The sequence below is a fragment of the Falco naumanni genome, chromosome 4 (genome assembly GCF_017639655.2).
Source record: "Falco naumanni isolate bFalNau1 chromosome 4, bFalNau1.pat, whole genome shotgun sequence".
In the NCBI taxonomy this organism is placed as follows: Eukaryota; Metazoa; Chordata; class Aves; order Falconiformes; family Falconidae; genus Falco; species Falco naumanni.
This window is the reverse complement of record NC_054057.1, coordinates 21,046,918-21,071,497: the sequence shown is the minus strand read 5'-3', so window position 1 is coordinate 21,071,497 and position 24,580 is coordinate 21,046,918. Positions and strand designations below refer to the sequence as shown.

The window sequence follows — 24,580 nt, the reverse complement described above, 5'->3', positions numbered from 1 at the left end:
GCGATTCTGAAGGAGTATTTTGTGTTCTTTCAGTTGGAAGGCCCTTGTGTTTCTGTGCCCATCCCTTTTGGTATCAAGCTCAGTTCAGCTGTGGCTGATGAGCGGCACCAGGCAGACCCATTTGTTCCAGCATTTGAATGAAATAAGCATGCTTGGGTGCAAACCAGAAAAGTCAAATGCTTTCATCAGATGGTCAGGGATCTCACCGACAGTTTCCAAAGTTGCATGTCTGTTTTTTCCCCCCTCTGGGTCTTTAGCAAGCTATGACAGACTGCGTGAAACAGCTGGATAGGGTACTTCCCAAGGGCACTTGGAGCAGGCGTTGAAACAGGGTGATGCCAAGTATGTGTGCACAGGGATTTTATCTTGGGCAGAATAGAAGGTGTGACACCTGGTCTGTGCCTCCTAAGATGATGTGCCACAAAGAAGCGGGTTCCATGTGTAGTTCAGTCACAGGCACTGTTAAGGTGTGTATGAGAACTGATGGTGGCACAGCTACATCAGCCTGGGCTCTGAACTGCTGCTCTGATGTGTGACTTGTTCCTGCTTGTGCTTACTGTGTAAGTGGGCCAACTTCATACCCTCCAATGTCAAAATCAGGATCTCCAGCCTGGACTCTCCTCCTCGATTTGATGACACCTCACCAACCGGCTGGAGATGAGAGATGAGATGTAGCAGTTGCTGAGTGATTGCTCTCACAGGGTGTAGTCCTCCCCTGCAGTAACAGCTGTAGGCAGGAACAAGATCCTGCAGCACGTGGGGCTGGTATGAAACACTGAAAGTGAGACCTCACATCAGAAAGGCAAGACCATGTCTTGCATGTTAGAGAAATTTTATTCTTCATAAAGAGAAGATCAACATGTGTTCAGACGACCCCATGATACTTCTGGGACAGGGAGATGCATCAGTATTTAAGTGAATGCCAGCTGTTGCAAAGATGGGTCATCCCTGCTTTAAATTTGCCCAGCCAGTGTTTCCCAGATTGTACCGCTCATTTCCCCGCCTTGGATAGTACAGGGCTTTCCTCTGTAACCTTGCTCCTCAGATTTCTGTGCCCTACCAGTGAGAAAGGTTAGTCAGTGCCGTTAGATGGAGCAAAGAAATAAATAGTAGTTTGTACACATAGTGCAAATGCTCAGTGGGGTTAAAAGAAAGTTTCTCATTTCAGAAGGATAGCTGGGAGGATAGTTGAGTTTTGAAGGATTCAGCTGAACCTCCAAAGACAACAGTGCAGGTCCCAGTGCTGACTGCCCTCATTTTTGCTATGACTTTGGGGAGGTTGCTCAATTCCTTTGCTGTCCAAGTGGTGTAATAAAATCTTTCTACCACAAGAGTTGCAGGGAGCCCTGGGGTAAAGTCAGTGATAAGGAAATGGAGAGGAAGTGTCTGTGCTGTGGCCAGACTGCAATGAGTGGGGACATTGTTTCTTTCCACACAAAGCTGGAGCTAGTCTGGCAGAAATGGCTGGACACAGAGAAGCTATGTCACGCTGTCATGGGAAAGTAAGTATTGCCCTTCAAGTGGCCACTTAAGCGTATCCCTTGAAGCTACAAATTTGGCAGTAGCATCTGTAACGAGAGAATAGTTCAGTAGTGGGAGAGATCAATTGGAGAAAGAACTAAACATTACATTCCATTTACTCTTTTTGTTTAAAAAAAACAAACCAAAACTCAAACCCGTCTTCTGTGCTTCCTGGCGTGAACTTTTTTTCTAGAGATATATTCTCCTTTCCTCACAGTACCTTTGCTCCATTTGAAACAGATAAGCACATACCTATGAACTCTGTATGGAATTTGCTTTCTTATTCTGCTTGCCATCATGGTATCTCAGTATTTGTGTTGGATGAGAAGTGTCTCTATTTTGGACTCTTCTTTGAGCATGCTCAGAGGAAAAGCTTTTACTAAGTGTTTTTTTCCTGGGACTGAAAGTTTGTGGGTCTTTTCCATCTGGGCCATAGTTTTATTAGCAGACATGGCCAATGTGTCGGTTGCAGAAAGCTGAGCTGTATCTATGCATGTATGTAGCTGGCAGGCTCTGTTTTTGTAATCTGAGCAACTCAGCATCTGCATGGTATCACTTGGGATGTTACTGCCTGCTGTTGCATCAGCGATACTGTCCTCAAATAAATAGGATAGTATCTTTTGTTTTGCCAGTTTGATTTGTGAATAAATCCAATGAACTGCAAGGCAAAAGAGATTCCAGTCACTGCTGAAGAAATCGGAAATAAATGTAACATATCTTTCAAGATTGTTCTTCTGAACTGTCGCCCACCAAGTAGACTCACCATCAAAATTAGAATAATTACAAGTTTTCATGTTGGACGTGCATTTCAGGAACCTTTCCCAGACTTCATACATTAAGTGTTCACACTGAAATAAACTGACTCAAATGGGAGATGATTGCTCAGTTTTCTCTTTCCTCCATCTGTTTTCGACCAGTTGTGGCAACTGCCTTTGAAAATGTAAAATAGAAGTGCTTTTTTTTCTGGAAACTAAGTACAGAAAGGGGGAATGAAACCACTGAGAGGTTACAGCCAGTTCAGTACGAGAGTTTTGCCAAAAAAGCTGCTTGTAGTGGCACCGAATTGGTGCTGTGGTACAACGCAGATACGTAAAAAGCACAATTTCATTTACTGAGTCAAGACCCTCTGTGGGGTTTGTGTACCCCTCCCAAAGTGATGTATAGTCAGGCTGGGAGAAAATGAACCCTTGCATTGGAGTCTAAATGTCCTTGTTTCTCTCCACTATGTATGATGGTTGCTTTAGTTTTGCACTGCTATTTGAATTCACACCTTGCTCCAAGATAGGTTTTTTGGTGTGTGCCTGATCTTGTTGCAGCCACAAAACTCCTGCTTTCTGTGTGTGCCCTCTCCAAAGTGGGTGAACAAATGTAACTCTTAATCTTTTAAGAGGCTTCTTAAGGAGAGCTGACATCACTGAATAGAGAGGCTCAAAGTACAAGGCAGGAGATGATAACTGTAAAACTGTGTGATATATTGCAAAGGCTGTCAATTTATGGCGTGTTTCTTTTTCCTTTCTGGCACAGTGGAAACCTAGAACGGACTGAATTTTTGCATGATAATACTCTAACCCTGTCGGTGCCCTTGATGCATGAAGTGGACTCATCTATCAGTGGGTAAGTACTAGTCACCAAATGAAAACAACAAAAATAATAATAATCCTAACAATAACAGCTGAGTCTTTTCCAGCGAAGAACTGAATTCTTCTCTCTGTTTACATGTAGCCAGACTGTTGTTTTTTCCCTGCTTCCCAGACTCTGGAAATACAACCTCTTTTGTAATCTGGGAGTTTTATTTGTTGTGCCTTTCATTCCAACACACTGCCTCTTTCTCGTTCCTTCCTAGCTCGCACTAATTAGTTACCATCACATCTGTAGATATGATGGACCTTAAAATAAAATAAAAAGAGAACAAGTAAATCACATCTTGTTCCTTAGGGCATGTCTTTAAGGATATGGTTGAGAATTACCAGGCCAAAGTTAGGGTCAAATGTTCTGGGATTCTAAGGAGCCTGGTGGAGTCTAACTGTTTGCCTTTCTGTTTAATTTCACAATCAGAATTCGCTTCTGCTTCTGTTAATTTTCCCACTCCCTCTGCTCCCCAGCCTGTGAGGCCTCTGAATACCAACTGAGGAACATCACTCACCCTTTTACTGAAATACTTGTATAACACATAGCTGATGTCCTCTCCCTGGGGCTGCATGTGTGCAAGTTCCTGCCTTTGTACTCAGGGGTCTTCCCTTCCACTCCTGTATTACAATCTTAATTCTAGAATTAAAGATTTGTGGACAGTCCCAACAGACAGACTGTCCTTTAGCATAGGCAGTGCTCGAATTTAAACTGGGGGACCCGGCGCTCGAGGTGAATTAACATCCATGTAGAGTAAGGAAGTTGACATTCATTCCTGAACTGGGGAAGCAAAAACTCATCAGCAGTGTCCCCAAGAGGTCAGTGTCTCTTTTAGCTGCCGTTTATGGCAACCATCAGGGAATACATACTGTCTAAATGACCAGTGCAGGTTGGCATCAGCAGAAGTCAAAGATTCCCTTGACCAGCATGCTACATGTGTAGGAGCAAAGTTACCTGCACTGACATGTGATTTGTGTGTAAAGCTGGGTAAACTCAGATTCATGGTCTAGTCTGGGGTTTATCACATAAAGCTGCTTTCCTCTCTTGTTGCATAGAAATAAAACCCCTTAATTACCGCCACAATAGTCGGAGTGGGTGGAAGATATGCTTGAGCCTGCTCAGAGGAGTGAAGAGTGCTGTCAGACCTCACTAGATGACTAGCAAGGAGAAAAATCTCCTCTATATTGAGAGTGCAGTCTCAGGAGCATGTTCTGGAAATATTGAATGCTTTCATTGTTGCAGATTGCGTAGAAATTTAACTCTATATCCCTTGCTTCTTGACGCTTTGATACAGATGGATTTTTGTATAGCTTCACAGATGAAAGCATTTGTATCTCTATATTTAGATTTCTGTTTGTCCCCTACAGAATACTGCATGCCAAAAGAAATGATAAAAATTGGTCTCTCTTCTTTCTCTTTGGAATGTACCTTTTTAAAATACAAGGTATCTGAATTTATAAGCCCCACCCAACTGGCTACGTGGATTATTTCTTTCTCATAGACAAAGTTTAGTTAATTCAAGTTCACAGAAATGTCCAGCTACCAGTTGGGCTTGTTGGAGGGCACAACATTCCCAGGCATGGCAATATTAATACTACTGGGTTTTGGACAGTGTTTTTTTAAAGCTTATTTTTGTTAGCTCTCCTGCATTTGAGTCTATGAGAGCAAACTTCATCCCTGGTCATAAATAGCCCGGAAGGGCTTGTACCATGTTTGGGAGGAGACTTCTGGCACAACGCCGTAAATGAGAGAAAAAAATCTGCCTCTCCCTGTTTCCCCTAGTAGTCCCTGGGGTAGGAGGCAGGCCGGGAAAAAGGCAATGTACCTTAACAGGCTCAATATCCTGCCTCAAAAAACTCTGCCCCAAAAGGACAGCTTTGGAAGGAAGCAGAGGTTTAGGCAATCCCTCGCCAAGGTCTCTCTGAAATTACACCAGGACCCTTTCCAGCCAGTGGAGCAGCCTGAGATTAGAAGGAGGCACAAAGGCTGCTTAAACCATTCCTAGTCCTCTCCTGCAGGATTTCCAAGTACTATGTGGTGCTTCCAAGTCTTTTCCAATAAAACCCTACTGCATTTTCTTTTGTGATAAGATGATAAGGGTAGCTGAGGAGACTTGGCCTGTGCCACTGTAGTTGAAAGTAAGTTATATCCCCCTCTACTCTTCCCTTAAACGATCTGTTAAGCATAAAGGTGGTGAAGCTCAGATAATTAATGAAGTGTTTATTCATTGCACAAATCATCCATGGCAGGGGATCCTGGAGAAGAGGTTTTGTGACAGGAAAGGAGAAAAAGAGATAAATAGTCAAAAGAATTCTGCTTCAGTGATGGGATTTTAACCCAGGTCAGTTGAGATGTTGCTTATGTAGTCCAGTGTGGTCAAAAGGAAATCAAACCACAAATGATAGATCAATGTAAAATACTCACAAAGAATTTGACATGACCAGAAAGCAAGGGGTTCAGTTCAGCTTGCCACAAATACAGTTAATTTTGTTGACAAACACTGCTTACTAAACCTATGTCTTGATCTTTCAGAGAAGTCTTCCCTACTTCATTTTTCTATGGTGATTCTGTGGAAGCATCCAACTTTGTTCAGTTGGAAAACCATGAATGCCTTTTCCAGTCTCTCAACTTCACACTGCAGGTAAAATGGATCCTTATTTTGACTGCTTTCCTGCTTGATAGAGCATTCTGGTTTTGTATATCTTTTTTTTCTGAATCACAGTATGCTGGGCAATGCATTCTTGATTGGATGCCATATTTACAGCATGCAGGAATGGTGCATTTCCTTATCTGAATGTATTATAATTAGAATTGCAAATAGGGCCTCTCACTTCCATAGGAATGAAGCTGCTACCATTTGTTTCTCCTTTACCTTTCATTACGTGCTGAGTAAAGAGCTCTAGTTACTGAAGTGCCACATCTTGGATGCAGTTGCAGGTTCAAAAAGGAGGAGTAATTATTTTTAGTGGAATGGCCATTGAGCGGAGGAGTGGGCAGCCTTTATCCATGAGAACAAACGTATACCTGTGCAAGCGATTCAGATCTGCTAAATGCACCCAGCATGAAAATATACTATTACTGATACAGTACAGTACAGGGAGGAGGCTATGACTCTAGTAAGACAGGTGTGAGAGGGTTTCAATAAATTGCTCATAGCATCTCAGCATTATTCAAGTATTAGCTATAGATTACACTTCACATGGCAGTTAGGTGGGTTCCTGATGTGGCAAAATACATGGATGATTTATTATAACAAACTCTTGTGATACAGCCAAAATGAACTCGTTTTGCTGCTGTAACTATTACAAGCACTTCAAATCCTTTTTGACCGCTAGATGGAACTAGGGAATGATAAATCATGCAGAGGTGGGGGACTCATTTATTGTAAAAAAAATAGTCTTTCACCTTTTTTCCCCTTTCTGTTCTCCTAGGCATGAATGCCACTTAGCTCGTAATGAGTAACACATGTCTGCCCCCGTGGACAGACTGTGGTCCAGAGCAATTAAGCCCCCACTGTCATGCAGTGCCCTTAGCTATTTACTGAAAAGGAGTGAAAGCAGGATTTCAGGACATTAAAGCTTTTGTAAACCAGGCTATTAATTCTTGTGATTCTGATTTCATTCTTGAGGGTTTATAGGTCTTACCTCCTCCCTCCCCTCCCATAGCCAGTTATTGGTTAAAAACAGATAAAGAACAGATGTACTGATGCTTTAACTAAATGAATATTTTTCAACTAAAAAAAAAAAATGATGAGAGGTAAGGAGGTAAGGGAGAGAGAATCTGTATGTTGGCAGAGCCACCATTTGTCCTGCACCATCTTCTTGTGTCTTATGCACACACTTAAAGATGCAATATTAATATTTTTTCCATATAGAAGTAGAAAATTATACTCTAACAAGTCACAGACCTGCTCTCCAGTAACGTGGTAAACCTCATAACTGTGTGTGTCAGAGGGGAAGGGTAGAGTTTCATAATGGGCAGAGCATGGTTTGTATCACTGTTTGCTTAATTGTTTTTAACGATTTGCCTGCCATTTATTAAACTTCTCCAGATGGAGAAAAGTAATAGTTTCTTAACCAAGAAAAAGAGATGACTGACAAAAATAAGGGGCTTTGTAGTGGTTTTTATAAGTGAACATCTATACCATCTCCAGTGTGAATAAGGAAATATATCTATGCTTCTTTTTTTGGGTATCAAGATGTGCAATGAACATGTCTCTTCTGCGTTAACTCTTTTATCTGACCTCAGATAATCAAGTTTTTTAAAATGTCTAACATGAAACGTTATGTTTTTATTTCATGCAGCATTTATCATGCTCCATTGTAGCGGGATTTCTCCCCCTGCCTGGAGCCTCAGGGTTTTTGTAAGGATTTGGCATTGTGAACTGATTCTCTTTATCATTCAGGCATTTCTTCAAATATAAGCAGTGTTTGAAGAATGAAAACCTGTTGGTTTTAATATTTGTACTTTACACAATTAACAACTAATTGCTACATCTTTTAACAGTAGTGTCTTAGTGTGGATAAATACTCTAAGGGGCTTGGTGTTTTTACTGTATGCATTTACATTTGTGTTGTTAGAAACAACCAGGAACTTTCCTAATAAAAAATTTAGATAGACATGAAAATGTATTTTCATTGAATTTTTTCCATGGATTGTTTCTTTTCAACAAAAACCCACAAATTTTGGAATTTTCACTGGATATGTTTCAGTAATGGACTGGGAAGTCTGAGTTTTTGTTGAAAATTTGTGGGGTGGGGGTTGATAGAAAGCCAGTGTTTTCCACTAAGGGTTTTGTTTAATTGGAAACGCCAGAACTTGAATGGAAGTTGTTCACATGCATTTCCAAGCAACTCACTCAGCAAACCTACAGTCCGACAGTCACAATCATCATTACTTTGGCTTCTGCTTCATAAGGAAAACATATAAAGAATATAATGCAGTGGTTACCAGATGGAAATCAGAATGTTAACTGAGAGCGATATTTCTAACAGTCTTCTGGATGGTATTACCAAAATACTCAGCGTACTAGTAGTGTCTCTGTATATAAGGTAGAAATTTCATGCTGCTTGTATTGCTGACTGGTATTTATCCTGCAAAACTGCTTCTCACTTGATATATGAGCTGTGCCTAAAGACTGTTAGATAAGCTAAACCTTTGACTTCATCCTGATACTTACGAAAGAAGTCTGAGTCTGAACGTATAGAAAGACTTGCACAGTATTTTATATTTCTTCAAGTCTACCTGTACTTCCAGCTCTGGTTCTACGGTAGTTTCCCATTTATGAGTAAACATAGGTGTCATTTTATTTTTATTTATTTATTATACATTTATATACTTTATTGTCTTATAGGTTTACAATGCTGGACCAAGCACTCTCCCTGGAGCTTTTCTTGACATCTCCTTTCCAAACCGCCTCTCTGCCACTGGAGCTGAAATATTTCACGTTCAACAGATGATGGTGAGTACTTTGTGATGTGTTCTGAGCCTAGAGAGGCAATGAGAACTATCAGTGACTGAAATAAAAAAGGTCCAGCAGAACTAGATGAATCAGTTGCTTTTTTAGACAATAAAAGGTTCTTTGTATCTGTGGCCAGATAACCATAAGTAGCTGAGCCCCTCCAGCTGTTGACTGCTTTCTCTCACCTAGGGCAACCAGCTGCTTGTGTGTTCCTGGTTTCTTACAATGCAGCATAAAACTAGGTCAGGCTAATCCTTAAGGAAATGTGGAGAACACTTCCCTGAGTCACACCTCCAAAGAGGATTGAGTCTTAATCAGCCCTCCCTGATTAAACGGTGTATGTAGTATCAGCAGGATGTGTTACCAAGCTGACTCATGTTCCCTGTCTTTTCCTGTGGTTATTGTGGTTTAATCCCAGCAAGCAACGAAGTACCATGCAGCCGCTTCCTCACACCCCCCACAGTGTCATGGGCAGGAGAATCAGAAAAAAATATAAAACCCATGGGTTGAGATAGGAACAGTTTAATAATTGAAATAAAGTAAAATATAATAACAATAATTGTAATGAAAAGGGAAATAAGAAAAAAACAAACAAACAAGAGAAATAAAACTCAAGGAGTAAACTCCCCAAAAAACACCAAAAAAATGAACTAATGCACTATACTTTTGTTATTAAACAATTTTGTTTAAAAAAAATTGCTTGCCACTCACTGACTGATGCCCAGCCAGTCCCTGAGCAGAGATTTCCACCCCCAAGTTTATATACTGACCATGATGTCATATGGTATGAAATATCCCTTTGGCCAGTTTTGGTCAGCTTTCCTGGCTCTCCCCCCTCCTGGCTTCTTGTGTTCCCCAGCCTCCTTGCTGGCAGGGCATGGAAAGCTGGAGAGTTCTTGACTTAGTATGAACAGTACTTAGCAATAACCTAAACCATCAGTGTGTTATCAACGTTATTTTCATACTAAATCCAAAACGCAGCACTGTACCAGCTACTAGGAAGAAAATTAACTCTTTCCCAGCTGAAACCAGGACAGATGCTATCTGCAAAAACATTAGCTGTGTCTGAATATATTATCAAAATCTATTTTTCTGTGGTCCATGTTATAATTTGCTCTTTTTGAGTGTTCTTTTAACAAATGTAAGTAACAGAGAAAGTTATTCTTTCAACAGTGTTTTTCAAAAGATGATTTTGTCAACTAAAAAGAAAATCAAAATAAATTGTGGTGAAGGAGACACATTCTAGATTTCATTTCTAATATTTATTTATTACTGTCAAAGCTTTTGTTAAAACAATAAAATACCGTCATATATACTGTGGTGGCCAAGAGAGGGAAACCTCACTACTGAGATGAATTTATTGCTGAAATTCAGAGTAATCTTTGTGAGATGGAACCAGCTGTTTGGACTTCTTGAGAAGAAGTATTATACTTTCGTTATTGTTAGCTACTTTTCTAGCCTTTGGGCTTAATAATATTACCATCCTCCATGTGCAGGTGACTGTGTCACTGAATCTGTGTAAATATAGATCCAATAAGAATTTTCTAAGCAGATTTCCAAGACTTGTGCTGTTGAAAGGTATGAGATGAAGATATATATATATGTATATACACAAAAATGGCTTACAGATGGGCACTAAAGACAGAATCACTGAGAAACAGATTTTTGGGATACTGTATGAGACACCAGTATTGTATAGACTGAGTCAGTTCTCCAGCTAAACTGAATTAATTCTCCAGCCTATTTCTCATTTTCCATGGCATTGCATTTTCATGGTTTTTTTAGTCCAGCCTTATGTATGAAATACCACCTTCCCTTTGACACACTGTCTGTCAAGGGATCGTGACTGGTTTCCTTGTCCCTTCCCTGGTCTCTGTGTGCTGTGGGACAGGGTGCGTGTTTGTGTTTGGGGCAGCAGCAGAAAGGTGGGAGTCTCCTTAACGGATTTTGTCTGCCCAAATATCAGTGTCTTGTCTAGTCAGTTATCCTATATGTTCCTGTGTAGCTGAGAGAGGAACAGAAAACTCAGCCCATCTAACTTCAGCTGTGATAAACTCCTTCTAGGCATTGCTTGTTTCTCTGTGTTGGCTCTTCCAGAACTCTGGACAAATTGTCTTAGACAAGACACCTGTTCTACATGCTTGAATTATCTGAGGTATATGCTACCCACCTGAGTAGGCAAGGGCTAATTTCCAGACATAGTTTGTCATCATTTCTATAAAGACCAAGTTACGCTGGCAAGGATGGGATGGACTATATGGTTTTGAATAGCTGTTAGAAAAACAAGGCAAAAACCTTAAATCTTGCGCTTAACTTGGTTTTGATTGCTGTTGTACCTCAGATGGCTTGCTTAAAGGAGGCCCAGCTGGGTGGTGTGGTCTTGGGCACTGTGATAATAAATATTTGCAGAGTTTGTATCCTTTTTTGCTAGGAACAGGTTGCATTTGCCCCCACGTTATTTCATGTCTGGCTTCTACTTTGCAGTTTGTCTTTGTAGAAATTTCAAACTGCTGTTGTGAGACCTATTTGCATGGCAGGCAGAAGAGTGCTAGTAGACAAGTGTGGTTTTATGAGATGTCTACATGATACACTGGCATACCCTGGGTCATTTCGAGCACTGGTTTTGGGTATGTGGTCAGAAGGAGTCTAATACATGACTTTTTGAGCACCTTTGACATGTTAATAAATGTTATCCAAGCAAATCCTGTTTGGGATAGTGGTTATCCCTGCTTTACAGATAAATAATTGAAACACCAAATGGTTTGCCTGAGGTCACACAGGAAATTTCTGTCAGAGCCAGGCACTGAACCCATGTCTCCCTAGTCTTGCTGTTGTAACAGGAAAAGCATCCTACTCTCTTTCCTCCTGCTTCTCTCCCACTGAGTTTTTATTGACTGAAAAGGGAACTAAAATCATGGAGCTCTTCATCTTTTCACATACCAAATATACTTAAAGAAACAAACAAAACAAAACACACAAAAAAAAGCAAGCAGCAGATCGGAATGAACTTTGGAAAACAAGTTATAACAGCTGTTTTTCAAGAGCATTTTTGTAAGAATAGTCATTAAATATTTCAAGCTTTTGCTTAGTTTTAACTTCCCAGAATCTAAACTGCAGTAAAGGCGGTAGTATCCTTTCAGACAGTGCAGGTGTTTCTGTAATTGTACCTTTACACCGATAATCTAACCATTCTAGGTGTCAGTGTTGCTGGACCTTTCAGAATAACTGACGTTAATACAGGGGATTAGGAATTGTCATTTGTCTGTGACTGAAACTGTTGATACAGCAATTGGTATTTGATTACATCATGGGTTGGGGTTTTTTAAAGTTAATAATTATTTTGCCACTTCTCTGATATACAGTACAGCTGTGAAATTTACGGGTGAAAATGCATAGTGAAACCAGTAGAGTTTATGTCTTAAATACACATACATCACACAAGATAGTGCCAGGAACTAATTCCTTCATATTGTGTTGACTGATCTAGTCTTTCAGGCACAAAAAATAATAAAAGGAAGAGAGTCACATATGGCCCACTGGAACGGCCTTTATCTCTGGGAGGTGTTAATAGGAATTTAGAGGAAATGACAGTCCTCTTGCTTCCTCTGTTCTTGTTGCTCTAAGCTTTTGGCTTTATTGCAGAAAATGCTTTAAGATTTTCTTCCCGGGAAATTCAAGTCAGAAGTGTTTTTGGCATTTGGAGTTCTGCCTTAGAGATGTTCAGACACTCTTCAAAGGGTCTTGGGAGTTTCTGCAGCACTTCCCCCAACAAACACCTTATATATAAAGGAAACAAGTCAACAGTGAAAGCCAGAAATAAAAGCAAATGGATAATTGAAAGAAAACTAGAAAAAAAAATATCAAGTTAACTTCCTCCCCATCAGAAATTTCAAACTAAAAGGAAATGCTAGAAGTTTTACAAGTCATTTTAACTAGGGAATTTCACTAGTGACATTTGATTTTACATAGTAGATACTGAAATTCTGCAGTGGCAAATGGTATTTTGGAAGCAGATAAGAACAAATTAGCACTCGTTTGGTTTTATGTATTTTGTATTGCTTTCTTGCAGAGGTTTCAAGCCAGGTTAAAAACATAGTAAATGAAAGAACTCAGCTTGTTGGTAAAAGTGTTATGATGGGAACAGTATAGGTGATGGCACAGAAGAGCTTCACCCAAACAGAGTGCGGTAGAGTTAGTGTTAAGAGAGAGATGTATATCCTCCACACGTCAAGCCATTGATTATCTGTTCTTCCACAAAGGGAAACAGTGCTCATTATGCTTGTGTGTGTTTTGGTTTTGAGCTGAAAGATTAGTAATTTCCTTTGGGTATCCAGCTAATTTGGAGGGCAAGGGAAGTGCTACTTGACTTGCCAGCCAAGGAGCTGCTTTCCAGGGCATCCAAAAAGATTGTCACAATGGGAGTTCCTACCAAATTAGCCAGGGTATTTCCTGAAGCTGTTGATAAATTAGCAATATGTCTGGGATTACTCTGATGCTGGATTTATGGAACTGGATCAGATTGTTGCCTGCCTATTTATTTAGTTTCCAGCAAAGGTAAACACGATTGTGATGAACGAGGGACTAACAGTTGGAAACAGGGTTTGTCTGTTTGAACTGGAAGCCAACTGCAGTGCAAGCAGATGATTGTCACCCCTCCTCTGGAGGGCCCAAACTCTGCAGGGATGCCAGGTTGTTTAGACTCCACTCAGACAGTTGTCCCCAGCATCAAAGACACACGGTGTTAACCCAGAGCAAGTACCATGTGCACTTGTGGGGTTTTGGAAGGAGCTATTGCTGCTCCTATTGCATGCATCGTGCAGGCCAGCAAGCGCTGATTTATTATTTTTTTCAAGAGCCTGTTTAGATGAATCAATACTGAGGATATAAAGAATTGTGTTGTTATTGCTGAGATGATAATCTTGTTGTAAAGTGAGATGCATGTGTTGCAAGACAGTCTCTTCAAAGAGTTTCCAGTCTAGGCAATGAAATAAAAGGGGAATCAGAGAAAGGAGGGAGAAGGAAAGAAACAGTGTCCTCAATTTTCTGATGAGAAACTCCCTCCGTGCATGTAGCTTTTGATATCTTAAGTGTAGTAATTAGTGTTTTAGTAATTACTACTAATAGAATATTTTAAAATTACTGTGTTTTCTTACTCTAGTAATTAATGGGGAGAGAGAGAGAGAGGCATCGAAACAACTCTGGAGAAGCACTTGCCAGTCTCCATTGACAATACAAAAGCCATCTAGTCTCCCTGAGTTTCCCTAGGTGTCTAAGCTTAGCCTTTAAGAATTGTCTCCACAGACTGAAAAATGGGTTAAACCTGAGTCTTGTGAAGCCTGCTGCCGTTAAGGATGAGCATGCCACTTAGCTCAAGCCCCTATTTTCTGGTCCAGCGTTCCCATCACTTTTTGGTTAGGGAGCAAAATAACAAGTGCTTTTGTTGGAAGGACAAACAGAAGTCCTCCAGTTGTTCTACTTGGCATTTTCACTCCATACTTCTGTCTGAGAAGCTGAGATCTGGATTTTGCCTTTATGAAAGCTGGGTATCAGTTAGATTAAAAAAAAAAAATAATAAAGAACAGCTGAACTGGAAATGAATTAACAGCATGGAGGAGTAGAAGATAATTCCTTTTCCAAGTTGCCTTCTAACTTAATGGCTGCCTGAGCATGGGACTGTAGAGAAGTTTGTCATGTTCAATAAGAAAAGCTGTTGAAATGAACATTATTCTTTCCCTGTGAATGTTGAAGCAGAAAAAGTAAAATGGAGTCAGTCCCAGAGCCACAAGTCTTTCCTGGCTGATGACAGGTTACATTTTTAAGGCCAGTTTTGTGTAGCACTCATGTCATTTTTCTTTCTGGCATTTGCACAGTAATGTGTGCAAGGAGCAGGCAGACATTAAGGGGAAGAGTTAAAGCTTGCTGTCTTGTTCTGTGAAAGGTCTCAGGCTGCTTGAGGTTTTTCTTCACTTGTATAACGAAAAAGAAATCTTTGCAATTTGAAAACCTCAAATGGAATTTCTGCTTACTATCTGTAGGTTATTATCTTGCAGCATAAGAATAAGATGCTTCAGCTACTGCACTGCTGATGTTTAAAACCATAAGCAAAGGAGGGCTGTCAAAGCTCTTTAAAGTGCTGGTAGTGCACAAGTGCTCCTTGAAGCATATGTTCCGATTTTCAGGCTCACTGTTGCACACTCCGTGTACAGGAGCAAACCTGTATATCATTATCATTATGTAGAAACCCCCTTGTTTGTTGGCAGCCAGTTTAAAATTGTTTAGTTTCTGTCTTTTGAAGTTTCAGGTCTTGGCTGTAAAAACATATATACGCAGTCCCAGCATGTGAAGGTATAAATATTTGCTGCTAGTACTTCATGTAGCATTTTTTTTTCCAGCAGCAATGTAAGCTGCTGCTGGTTGCCACTGTTGATATGAGGATTGTATAGGAACATTTTGGATTTACAGCAAGATTTATTTTAGCCCTTTGTATTAGTCATCCCCCCTGTAGTCTCTTCATTTCAGTGTTTGTTATACACATGCTGACATACACATATTTTGGCACCATATTTAAAGGCATAGCTAGATTGCAGGAGGAAATTATTAATTCCAGGGAATGTATTATACAGAAACTTGCTGACCTTCCTGCCTCTTTCACTTTAATTACTTCTTTAAATGGCTATTCCAAAACATTTTGCTTAGGCAGTTGGAGGTGTCTCCCCCACCTCCTGTTTAGAGCACCTCTGCGATAGCAACTAAATCTGGTTTTGCCTGGGAGTCCTGTCACTTGAACTGATGCATCTGCCTGCTCCTGGGATGACTGTGAGGGGAGGCAGAAGCATACCCCTTGGTCCAGCATGGCATGACATGGGAAGCAGGACCCCAGAGCAGCTCAGAAAGAGCTCTCATAAACATCTTCCTAAATGTCAGCATGATGAACTGAAGCTCTTTCAGTGAAGAGGAACTTAGCTCTCATTTAGTTTTCATTGTTATACAGGAAAGGGTACCTGACCATAAAATTAAGTTCTTTCCTGAGCTGGGACCTTAAAATAAATATAAAGTGGAGAAAAAAGAATCATGGCATTTTTGCTTTACAGGAGCCATCTGAATCACTATACAAAAGCTGTGCCTTGTTCAGAGTTCACTGCAGTTAGAGCATTTCAAAATAATCTTTTCATGCATTGCTGGATAGTCCCTTGAGGATACAGCAAAATGGCTTAACATGGCAGAAAGTTTTCTGTGACTTCCTAGTTGGATTTTTAGCTGAAAACTGGGTTTGAATACATTTTCTAACATTTTCTATTTGTTTTCACCAAATCTTCTAGCAAGGAGAGTGCTGTAGTATTTGCATAAGCTGTGAATATTTTTTTTTAAAATCCTAGAGTATGTTTGTGGAAAAAATATTTTGAATGTAGGAAAAAAAAAATTGTATTTCAAGAAAGGCTAGTACTGTAAAAATCAAGGCTATCAAAACATGGAAAAAATGCACTGTGATCTAAGTATTAAATCAGACCATGGCAACATTTGCTGTGTTCACTGGTCACAATTAGCTTCTAAACTCAAGAAGTGAACTCTGTCAGATTACTTAGTTATTGAAATTTTCCAGCACTCTCACTCCCCATGACCTTCTCTCATGACCTGTCGATATGATGTGCCAGTCTGATAAATGGTTTGGATCAACTAAAAGTGTTGCTACTTTGTGAACTGCCTATAGGTCCTATTTTCTTGGGTGAGTGTGTGCAATTTCAAATTTGAAAAAGGTGGCTGATCTGCCTTTTTATAAAAGTTCAGATAAAGAAAGAAGTCTTATGAAGTGAGTTGAGTATATACAGTAGCTCTTATCAGATTAATGAGGGAAGCTGGTAGATACCACGGTAATCAGGAGTTTTACTGAGGTATGGAAAAAAATATATGGTAGACTTTTTGTAGCTTCCCAGCCAGAGTAGGAAGCCTCTCCTGGTGAAGGAACTACTGAATGAGGAAAGAAGAGAGCCTACAAATTATTATTATTATTATTATTATTATTATTATTATTATTATTATTATTATTATTATCATTATCATTATTATTATTATTATTATTATTATTATTATATAATTTTGAAGGAATGTAAGAATTGAATCCTTTCACCATTTTCCCATTGGTGAAGGTGTTCCTGCCAAAAAACAATGAAGGAGGAAATTCAAGAAAGAGCTGATCGATTAATTCTTTTAGCTTACATGATGATGTAAGGTTATTCCGATTCATAAACTAGCCTTTCTCTTCTGTAATAACATACAAGATTTGTGGTTTAAATGTAAATTTGGAAACCAAGAAAGGAAGGGTATTTGTGTGTAGAAACTCTAGTTCCCATTTGATGGGAGAAGGATTTTACGCGCTGTTCGTGTATCAGAGTGGAAATCAGCATCTTTTGTCATATTTCTTTCCAGACTTTGAAAGTACAGCATTCCAGTCTTTTGCAGGGTACCAGGTAGTATCAAAAGTCTCAATAAATCAGAACTTTGAGGATGTCCTGGAAACAAAGGACATCTACCTAACTTAAAATACAACACTACCACACCACCCCCCAAGAGGGTTGTTTTAATGAAGATGACTCATTTAATCTTCAAGTGTCTACAATAGATCAGCAAAATTGTCCTCTCGAAGGTCCTACCTTCTCTCCACTGCCTCTAAAGAGAGCTTAGATCTTCAAGCTGAGTTTAGGTACCTTTTTGATACAGGCAAGTATCTGCTTTAGCAAAATATCCCACCTGAACTGTTTGAGCCCTACAGGAAATGTATTTATCTGCAATCTTCAGAACTTTTCATCCTAACTTCAATGCAACCCATGAGGAAGATCAAACAATTAAGTAACGAAAAACTATGGGCTTATTTGTGGTTTATGCACCATAGGAAAGGCTGTAGAAAGGGATGTGCTGGAGACAGGTGGAACCTAGCTGAAGGAGCACGGAACCCCAAGTGCTCTCAGGGGCTTTTTAAATAGAGGCGTACCTTAAGATCTATTTGCTCCCTCATACATTGGTTAGGTATTTCAACAACTCATCATAGTGGCAATGTAGCTGTCAATCTCTTGGATTTCAGCTGTTAAAGGCTTATGTATAAGGAGCACGTGACTGTTACAGGTAAACTGGTTTCCATGTAAGATGGTGTTCATTCATTCGGAGGTCTGAACCTTCTGTGGACCTTGCAGTTAAATCAGATGAGTGGTCAGTCTTTCTTCTCACTGTGTACATATGGCAGTGCCCTCTGCCTAAAAAAGAAGCCGCTGTCTTGTAAGGCAGGAACTTTAAATCAGACATCTTAGGGTTTTTTGCTAAACTGGGTAGGCAGCACTAGTTCTTGAGAGTGGTACTTCTGGGGATTGCTGCTAAGTATGTGCAAAGTGGTTGCAGGGCCAAGACCAGGCAAATGCTGCAGGATTATGCTAATCAAACACACTTAACAGGTTATTTAATTGAGCTGTAGGGTTAAGTGCACCAGAAAAACATCTACAGGCGTTACAATCAGGTTAGCACAGATTTATGCCAAACACACATCTGGTATTCTTTCCGCTGGAAGAGCAGAAGCCAGAGCTACAGTGGAGTACTCTATGCTGATTTAATGCTTTAGCATCTCTACTTTGCTGTTTAAATCTTGCCTCTCCTCATGCTGTTTAAGTTTACCTATTGGATGTGTAGAGTACTAGTTTTCCTTACTGGCATTGCTATTTTTAGTCAAAGTCTTTCAAGAGTTGTGTAAAATGGGTTAATTTAAAAGATTCTTTTCTGTTGTTTCAGTGGCTTTTAAATTTATTGCCAGAATCAACAAAACTGCTCTGATTCAAACATGTTTCATTATCTGTGAATATTAAATGTTTTTGGCATATGGAGCAAGTACTCAGATAACATATTTACATAACTTATTTGTCTACTGTTGAAAGTCTGACCTTGTCTGGAATTTCTTGTCAGTACCTTTTTTTTTTTTTTTTCTCAGCGTGACATGTTAGATTAACCATGCCTACCAATTCATCTCTGTTCGCCTACTAAAGGGTGAATCAGTATCTTTATTCAGGGCACACATATACATTTTTTCCTTAATATTAGGATGAATGTGCTGTGGTTAGTAACAAAGAGAAACAAAAGTGCATCTGTTATTTATTATCCAGTTTGCAAACTTGAACCACTGATTAGGCATTTTTACATAAACAAAAAATTAAAAAAAAAAAAAAAAAAAAGAAAAAAAAGAAAAAAAACCAACACAAAACAAAACAAAAACCTAGTAAGAAAAGAGAAATATGTAAAAAGTATCTGGCAGCAATTTTGAGAAGACTATGGCCAAACTGTTGTTTGGAGCCAGCATACCCCAGGGCTGATGAGAAAGGCATCCATTTCAGAGCTGAACAATGTTAGCAATTTTCTGAAATGACTGACCTGTGTTCAGACCTTGAGCATGTTTCCTGCAGCTAAAATTACTATTTCAAATATTTTGTGTCTCGTGACATTTTCCCTGAGCTTGCCCCCACACTTTGTCCATGATCGGACATGGGTTTGGTTCCATCACACACACTTACAGCTGGTTTCCACCTTCAGCTTGCTTTGTGTCAGCTTAATTCTGCTGGCTTCCAGTCTCTCACTATATAATAGCTGGTGATGATTTAGTTCAAGAGGGGAATCAGGCTTACTGGAAGACCCTGGAGACACTTAAGTTTTAACACCATGATGAATTCTTTTGCATTAATGGGAACTATTGTTGTCTATAAGGAGTAAGCTGAAGATACACATTTACTTGCCTGTTTATCTTGTAAAATGCTAATCATTAAGTATGGGATTAGCCTTCGGTTTCTTATATGCAGCATGCAGCAGGGAGATTGTACCTAATGCTTAACTGGAAGCAACAGATAGTTTCCTTTTATTTTTCAGTTTCATTCCTCCAAGAGATTCCTATCACATGCACATACTTAACCCTATGCCAACTGCTAATTTCTTCTTCCCTGTGCTTGGTCCTCAGCTGACCTTCCCAGCTCCCTGTTTGGAAATTCTATTAAACTTCCCTCTCAGGCTGACATCTTTTGGAGAATACAGGGCTCTGAAAAAACGGAGGGGCTCACCTTTGATGCCTGTTGAATGAGTTGAGGTTAAGTCTAGAAGAGGCCGCTGTCTTTCAGTCTACCTGTGAAGTTTATCCTACAGGCAGTGTGTCCTGAACCCTTAAAATGTTTGCTAACAAATGCCAACATGCCTTTCTTAAAGGCCCCAAAGGCTTGCTAGCAATTGCCATGTTCTGACAGTAGCTACGGATGAGCAGAAATGAGTACCCTAAAGGTGGGTGACAGAGCTGCTAGTAGAAGGGGGATATGCTGAGGCAGTGAGGTGTATTATTCCTGCTACAAACTCCAACCCCCTTAAACCCATGGCTCACCTGAATTAGAAATGTTCAAAGTGTTTCATTGACAACCCTGGGAAGTCAGAGAGGATGAACCCTGTGGTCGTAGTAAATGCAGCATGCTATTCCCATACAGCCCAATTAAACACACTGCAGCTTTTTTTAGGATGTAATGTTTATGGAGCGTACATGATACGTTTTACATGCAAGTGTTTCATTCAGAAATCTCCTCCTGCCACTTTTTCTAAAGAGTGGTGTAATCGGTATGATTAAAAATTATTGCTATTTTATGGGTTTGCCCCTGCTCTGTAAGACTTTTCAAATATTCAGAGTCTGCTAAAGTTGTCCTGTGGGAATTTCTTCCTTGTTGCAGACACAGCATTTTTAAAGCATGAAGTAACGCACTTGCTTTCTCCAGTGGTTACGTCTTGTCTCTGAGAAGCTTAGTGGTTTGTGCTGACAACAAAAAGTTGGCACAGTAACCCATTATATAGGCTGTCCTGTTTAAACATTGTCTCTCAAGTGTGTTTATGGGCCCTTTAAGGGAACAACAACTGCCAGTAAATTAACAAAGCTAGAGACTAACTTGTCTCTGAACGTGTGGCCATTTATGGGGAGAGTAGGCAGCATAAGGGATATTCCCCTTTTCTGCATGATGATGGATTTAGTAGTGTTATTAGCCTTTGCAAGAGTTATGGTGCCCTTTAGAAGCCTGTTATGCGAGGTGCCATTTACAGTCTGTGTAGTACAAGTGTTCTGGCTTATATGCAATGTGCGTAAACACAGAGAGGTATCTATGCACACATTGAACACAATATAAAAATACATATACACACACACACACACTCTCATGAGTGAGTAGTGATTTTTCAGTCCCTTAGAATGTTGGATGTCCAGCTAAACCTCTCTAAAAGGTGGTGATTTTTGAAGCGTCACGTGTCCACCTTCTGAAGGCAGGCCTGTTGGGTGTCTCAGTGAGGAACCCAGCCATCACATCTCTGTATTGGAAATTGTAGATGGCTATTTTGGCATCCAGTGACGTTCAAGAATGCAGGTGAGATCTGAATGCAGGCTGTGCTGGCTTGAATAACTCTGATATTCCACAGTGGGAATATTAGAGTGATTTTTTTATTATTATTATTTACCTTTCTTAGCCTTGGGGCTGAGCAGTTTGATAAAAGTTCCTGTGAACTTCAGATTAAAAACTAGGAAAAAACTAATGCACTTGAAGCATTGATGTTAGGTGTTGTGCAGTCTATGACAAGGTGTTCCTAGAGAATAGGAACATCCCTACACGTGGACAGCCTGGTAAAAAGAAACTATTGTCAGTAAAAACTTGCATAGGAAAATTTTACTTTTGTTCATGTTGGTTTGCCTCATGTGGAAGTTGAAGACATTGTTCGAGATGGTCAAAACATGCTTCATTCTAGTTAGAACAGTGACAAATCATAATAAATAGTCCAAGTTATAAATTTTTGTGGAGATTTTTTTAAAAAAAATATTTGGGTTTCCATCAGAATAATCACCCATTATGAATTTTTTAATTTAGAATTGAAAATCTGAAAATGTAATTTTTTTTGCAAAAATACAATTATTTTTTTTTAATTGGAAAGTTTTTCCAGGAGTTGAAGTGTGGGATCGGTAGTTGCTGATGTTCAGTTCTGTGTCACAAATGCTATTACTCTGGAAAAAAAAATGATATATGTAGCAGCCAATGCTATATGTGAGAGTGTAGACTATTGTATGTAGAGAAGAAGAAAAAGTAGAAAATAATTTAAGGCATTTGGAATTATTGTTATGCCATTTTTTCTTCAGTGTAAATCTGCTCAATGAAATCTGCTAGGTCAGGTTCAAAAAAAAAATTGCTTCCAGTTATGGAGGAATTTTGTATAGTCAAGACTGACTAATTTTTTGTTCAAGAAGGGTTTGCTTATGTAGACATATAACAGTTCTAATATCTAAGAAACGATATGAATTCCAGGAGTCCTGTTCATAGGAGTTAATGCAATATCCACACTCACGGGTGAAAAAAATGAAAACTTGTTTTTAGCAAGTGTGCATAATGTCTATTTTGTGCAGGTTTGGAGTCATCACCCTTTGCAGAAGTTCTGCTGGGCTGAAGACCAAGGTGTGCCTTACAGTATTTCTTTACTAACATCTTAGTTCAGTCCAGAAAGTGAACTCTGAAAGCAAAATCCCCAGCCCTCCCTACGCAGGGAGTTGTGGTTCACATCGCAGAGTGCACCAACTGGATTCCTTTGGGGGCAAAAGAAACACAAAAGAGCACTCAAAGAGTGCACTTAACACTCACTTGTGGCTGCAGCATAGGCAGGCCACAGCACCAGACTCAGAGCGACATAGAAAAGTATGTGATATGGACATCAGGTGCTGAGGATGCTACGGTTCACCTATTTGTCTGACCAACTTTATGTGCTACTGTAGACTTTGTCTACATCTGTTTGGGTACAGGTTTTAGGTACGCTTCCAGTACAGGAGGCTTAATTGTATTGCCAGTGCACCACACTGCAAATGATTGTATGCAGGACTTTAAAACAGGTAGGTACCTTCTGGAAAACAAAATGAAACAAACTTCAGCAGAGACAGCTCTGACACAGCTCCTTGAAAGTCCCTCCTTGGGAGGCTACAGGGCTGCTCCTCCTTGGTACCTTGCTCAGGACAGAATTTTTATTTCTCAAGCTGCAGTCTTAATGTCTTAAAGGATTTAAGAGAGCTTCCCTTCCGTTCCTGTTCCCCCTGCCCCTGTTTTGTTGTTGTTTGTTTGTGTTGGGATTTGGATGTTGATTTTCCTCTGTGGTTTCTGTATAGTCCTTGTACTGAGTACAAAGGCAACACACATCTCTTTCCACACCCTCTGCACTGCTCCGAAAACCTCCTCCTGCTATTTCTGTGAGATGTTAGATCCCAGGTCCTGGGAAGATTACTTTGAGGGTTGTTCCTTTCTGTTTATTGGCTGCTGAGATGACATGGAAATTTCAAAAAAGCACTAATATGTCACGTACCCTGAAACTGCAAGACTTTGTCAAAGAGCCATTTGAAAGACGTGTGCAGTTCTTGCATCTATAAATTGTAAACATTTGCTCATGTAAAGCCCTTAAACTTTGCCAGAAATGTTCTTCTCTATGTACCAGATTATGGGGTTGGTCACAAGGAATAAAACAGGTGGCTGGAGTAGCGCTGTGTTTGAAAGGAGAGGCTCACACATGAGGCCAAATCCTGATTTGTATTTCAGAGATGTGGTTCAGTCTCAGCATAATGCAGGCAGGAGCTCTGTGCTGAGATGTTATTTAGCTGGTTGATTTCCTAGAGCTGAAGTTTTAATTGAAAACAAAGTTTAATGAAAAATTACCGCAGTTATATCTGACTGGTTGAGTGAACCATTATACTTGTAAAAATTGTGGAAAGTAAGAGATGATGTGAAATGTAACTGTCTGACAGTCACCCTAACAAAACCAGCCAACCAACCAAAAATAATAATAATAATAATAAAAAAACCCAACAGAACACAGCTATGACCAGTCCTTTGGAAAGGCTGAATTTCCTTCTGCCTCAGCATGATCCACCCATGTGTCAAAGTTTTTAGTTACTTTTTCCTAGTTCTGTGGCTCTGCTGTTTCAAAGAGTGCTAAAGGGAACAGAGTGCTTCCCAGGTGCCTGGCGTTCTTTCCTGCCTACTGGCTGTCTGCATACGCTGACCGACCACAGATACACAGATGAGTATGACCTAATTTCTGCCTGGTTGAATTCCCCAAATTCTGCAGACCAAGCAGTAGTGTCTGCCGCCTTCTAGGAAGTGGCATCTGCCTTTGGCTACCAAAACAGGCTACAGGTGACCTGCTGGTCTGTTCCAGAGCAGCTCAGGTGGCAGGAGGCGCTTGGTTCTTGCATGTGTCCCTCCTAAGATGGGTTGAGGCATTGAATTTAGTAATTGCCTCGTGTAGGATTGCTACATACTTGGCAGAGAGGAAAAGGTATTTCCAAGTTCAGACTTAGTCCTCTGAAGGTGCCTGCCTTTGTTTCAGCTAAAATGTTCTAAAAAGGACAAGATGTAGCCAAGCTTCAGTTCAAGAAAAGATAATAATTTAGAGAAAAAAGGGCCAGGTTTATGTTGCTTCATGCCAGATAATTTATTTTAGTCTTGTGAGGCGTTTCTTCTTTGGTTTGTTCTTACTCTGTGTTTGTACAGGATGTAAAGCAGAACTATTTGAAGAGTACACCAAAAGCTGGGATAGTGCAGAAGCTCATACTGTCCTTTCTGTATCTCTTGCATGAATCTAATGACATCTGTCCAAGTGTCTGGTAATTCAAACTTTCAGAGAGAAAAAGGAAATAGTGAATAGGTCTTGACTCTTTGCTGTTCTTGATTTAACATAAACCTTCTGGTTGATCTGGATCAAATTCCTATGTGAATGAAAGGAAAATAAATGTCAGCAGGCTTTGTGAATCTCTTACCTATGATAAATAACGAAAACTCATTCCAGGTGATCTGGACAAATGGAGAACATCATAGTCTTAGTTTTTAGTTGATCCCAAGGAGGCTGTAAACTGCAGGTAGCTACCTGTGCCTGTATCTGTTGGGAACGTAAGTACAGGTTATG

At 39.9% G+C, this 24,580-nt stretch overlaps 1 protein-coding gene across 1 annotated transcript in view; it reads left to right on the top strand.

Moving 5' to 3' along the window:
• ITGA9 (integrin subunit alpha 9) overlaps positions 1-24,580 on the top strand; it is a 230,093-nt gene that overhangs the window by 172,346 nt on the left and 33,167 nt on the right. The window contains exons 21-23 of the mRNA XM_040591349.1: positions 3,046-3,135; positions 5,680-5,788; positions 8,501-8,608. Of these exons, the coding sequence (XP_040447283.1) occupies positions 3,046-3,135; positions 5,680-5,788; positions 8,501-8,608 (307 nt within the window). The remainder of the gene's footprint in view (positions 1-3,045; positions 3,136-5,679; positions 5,789-8,500; positions 8,609-24,580) is intronic.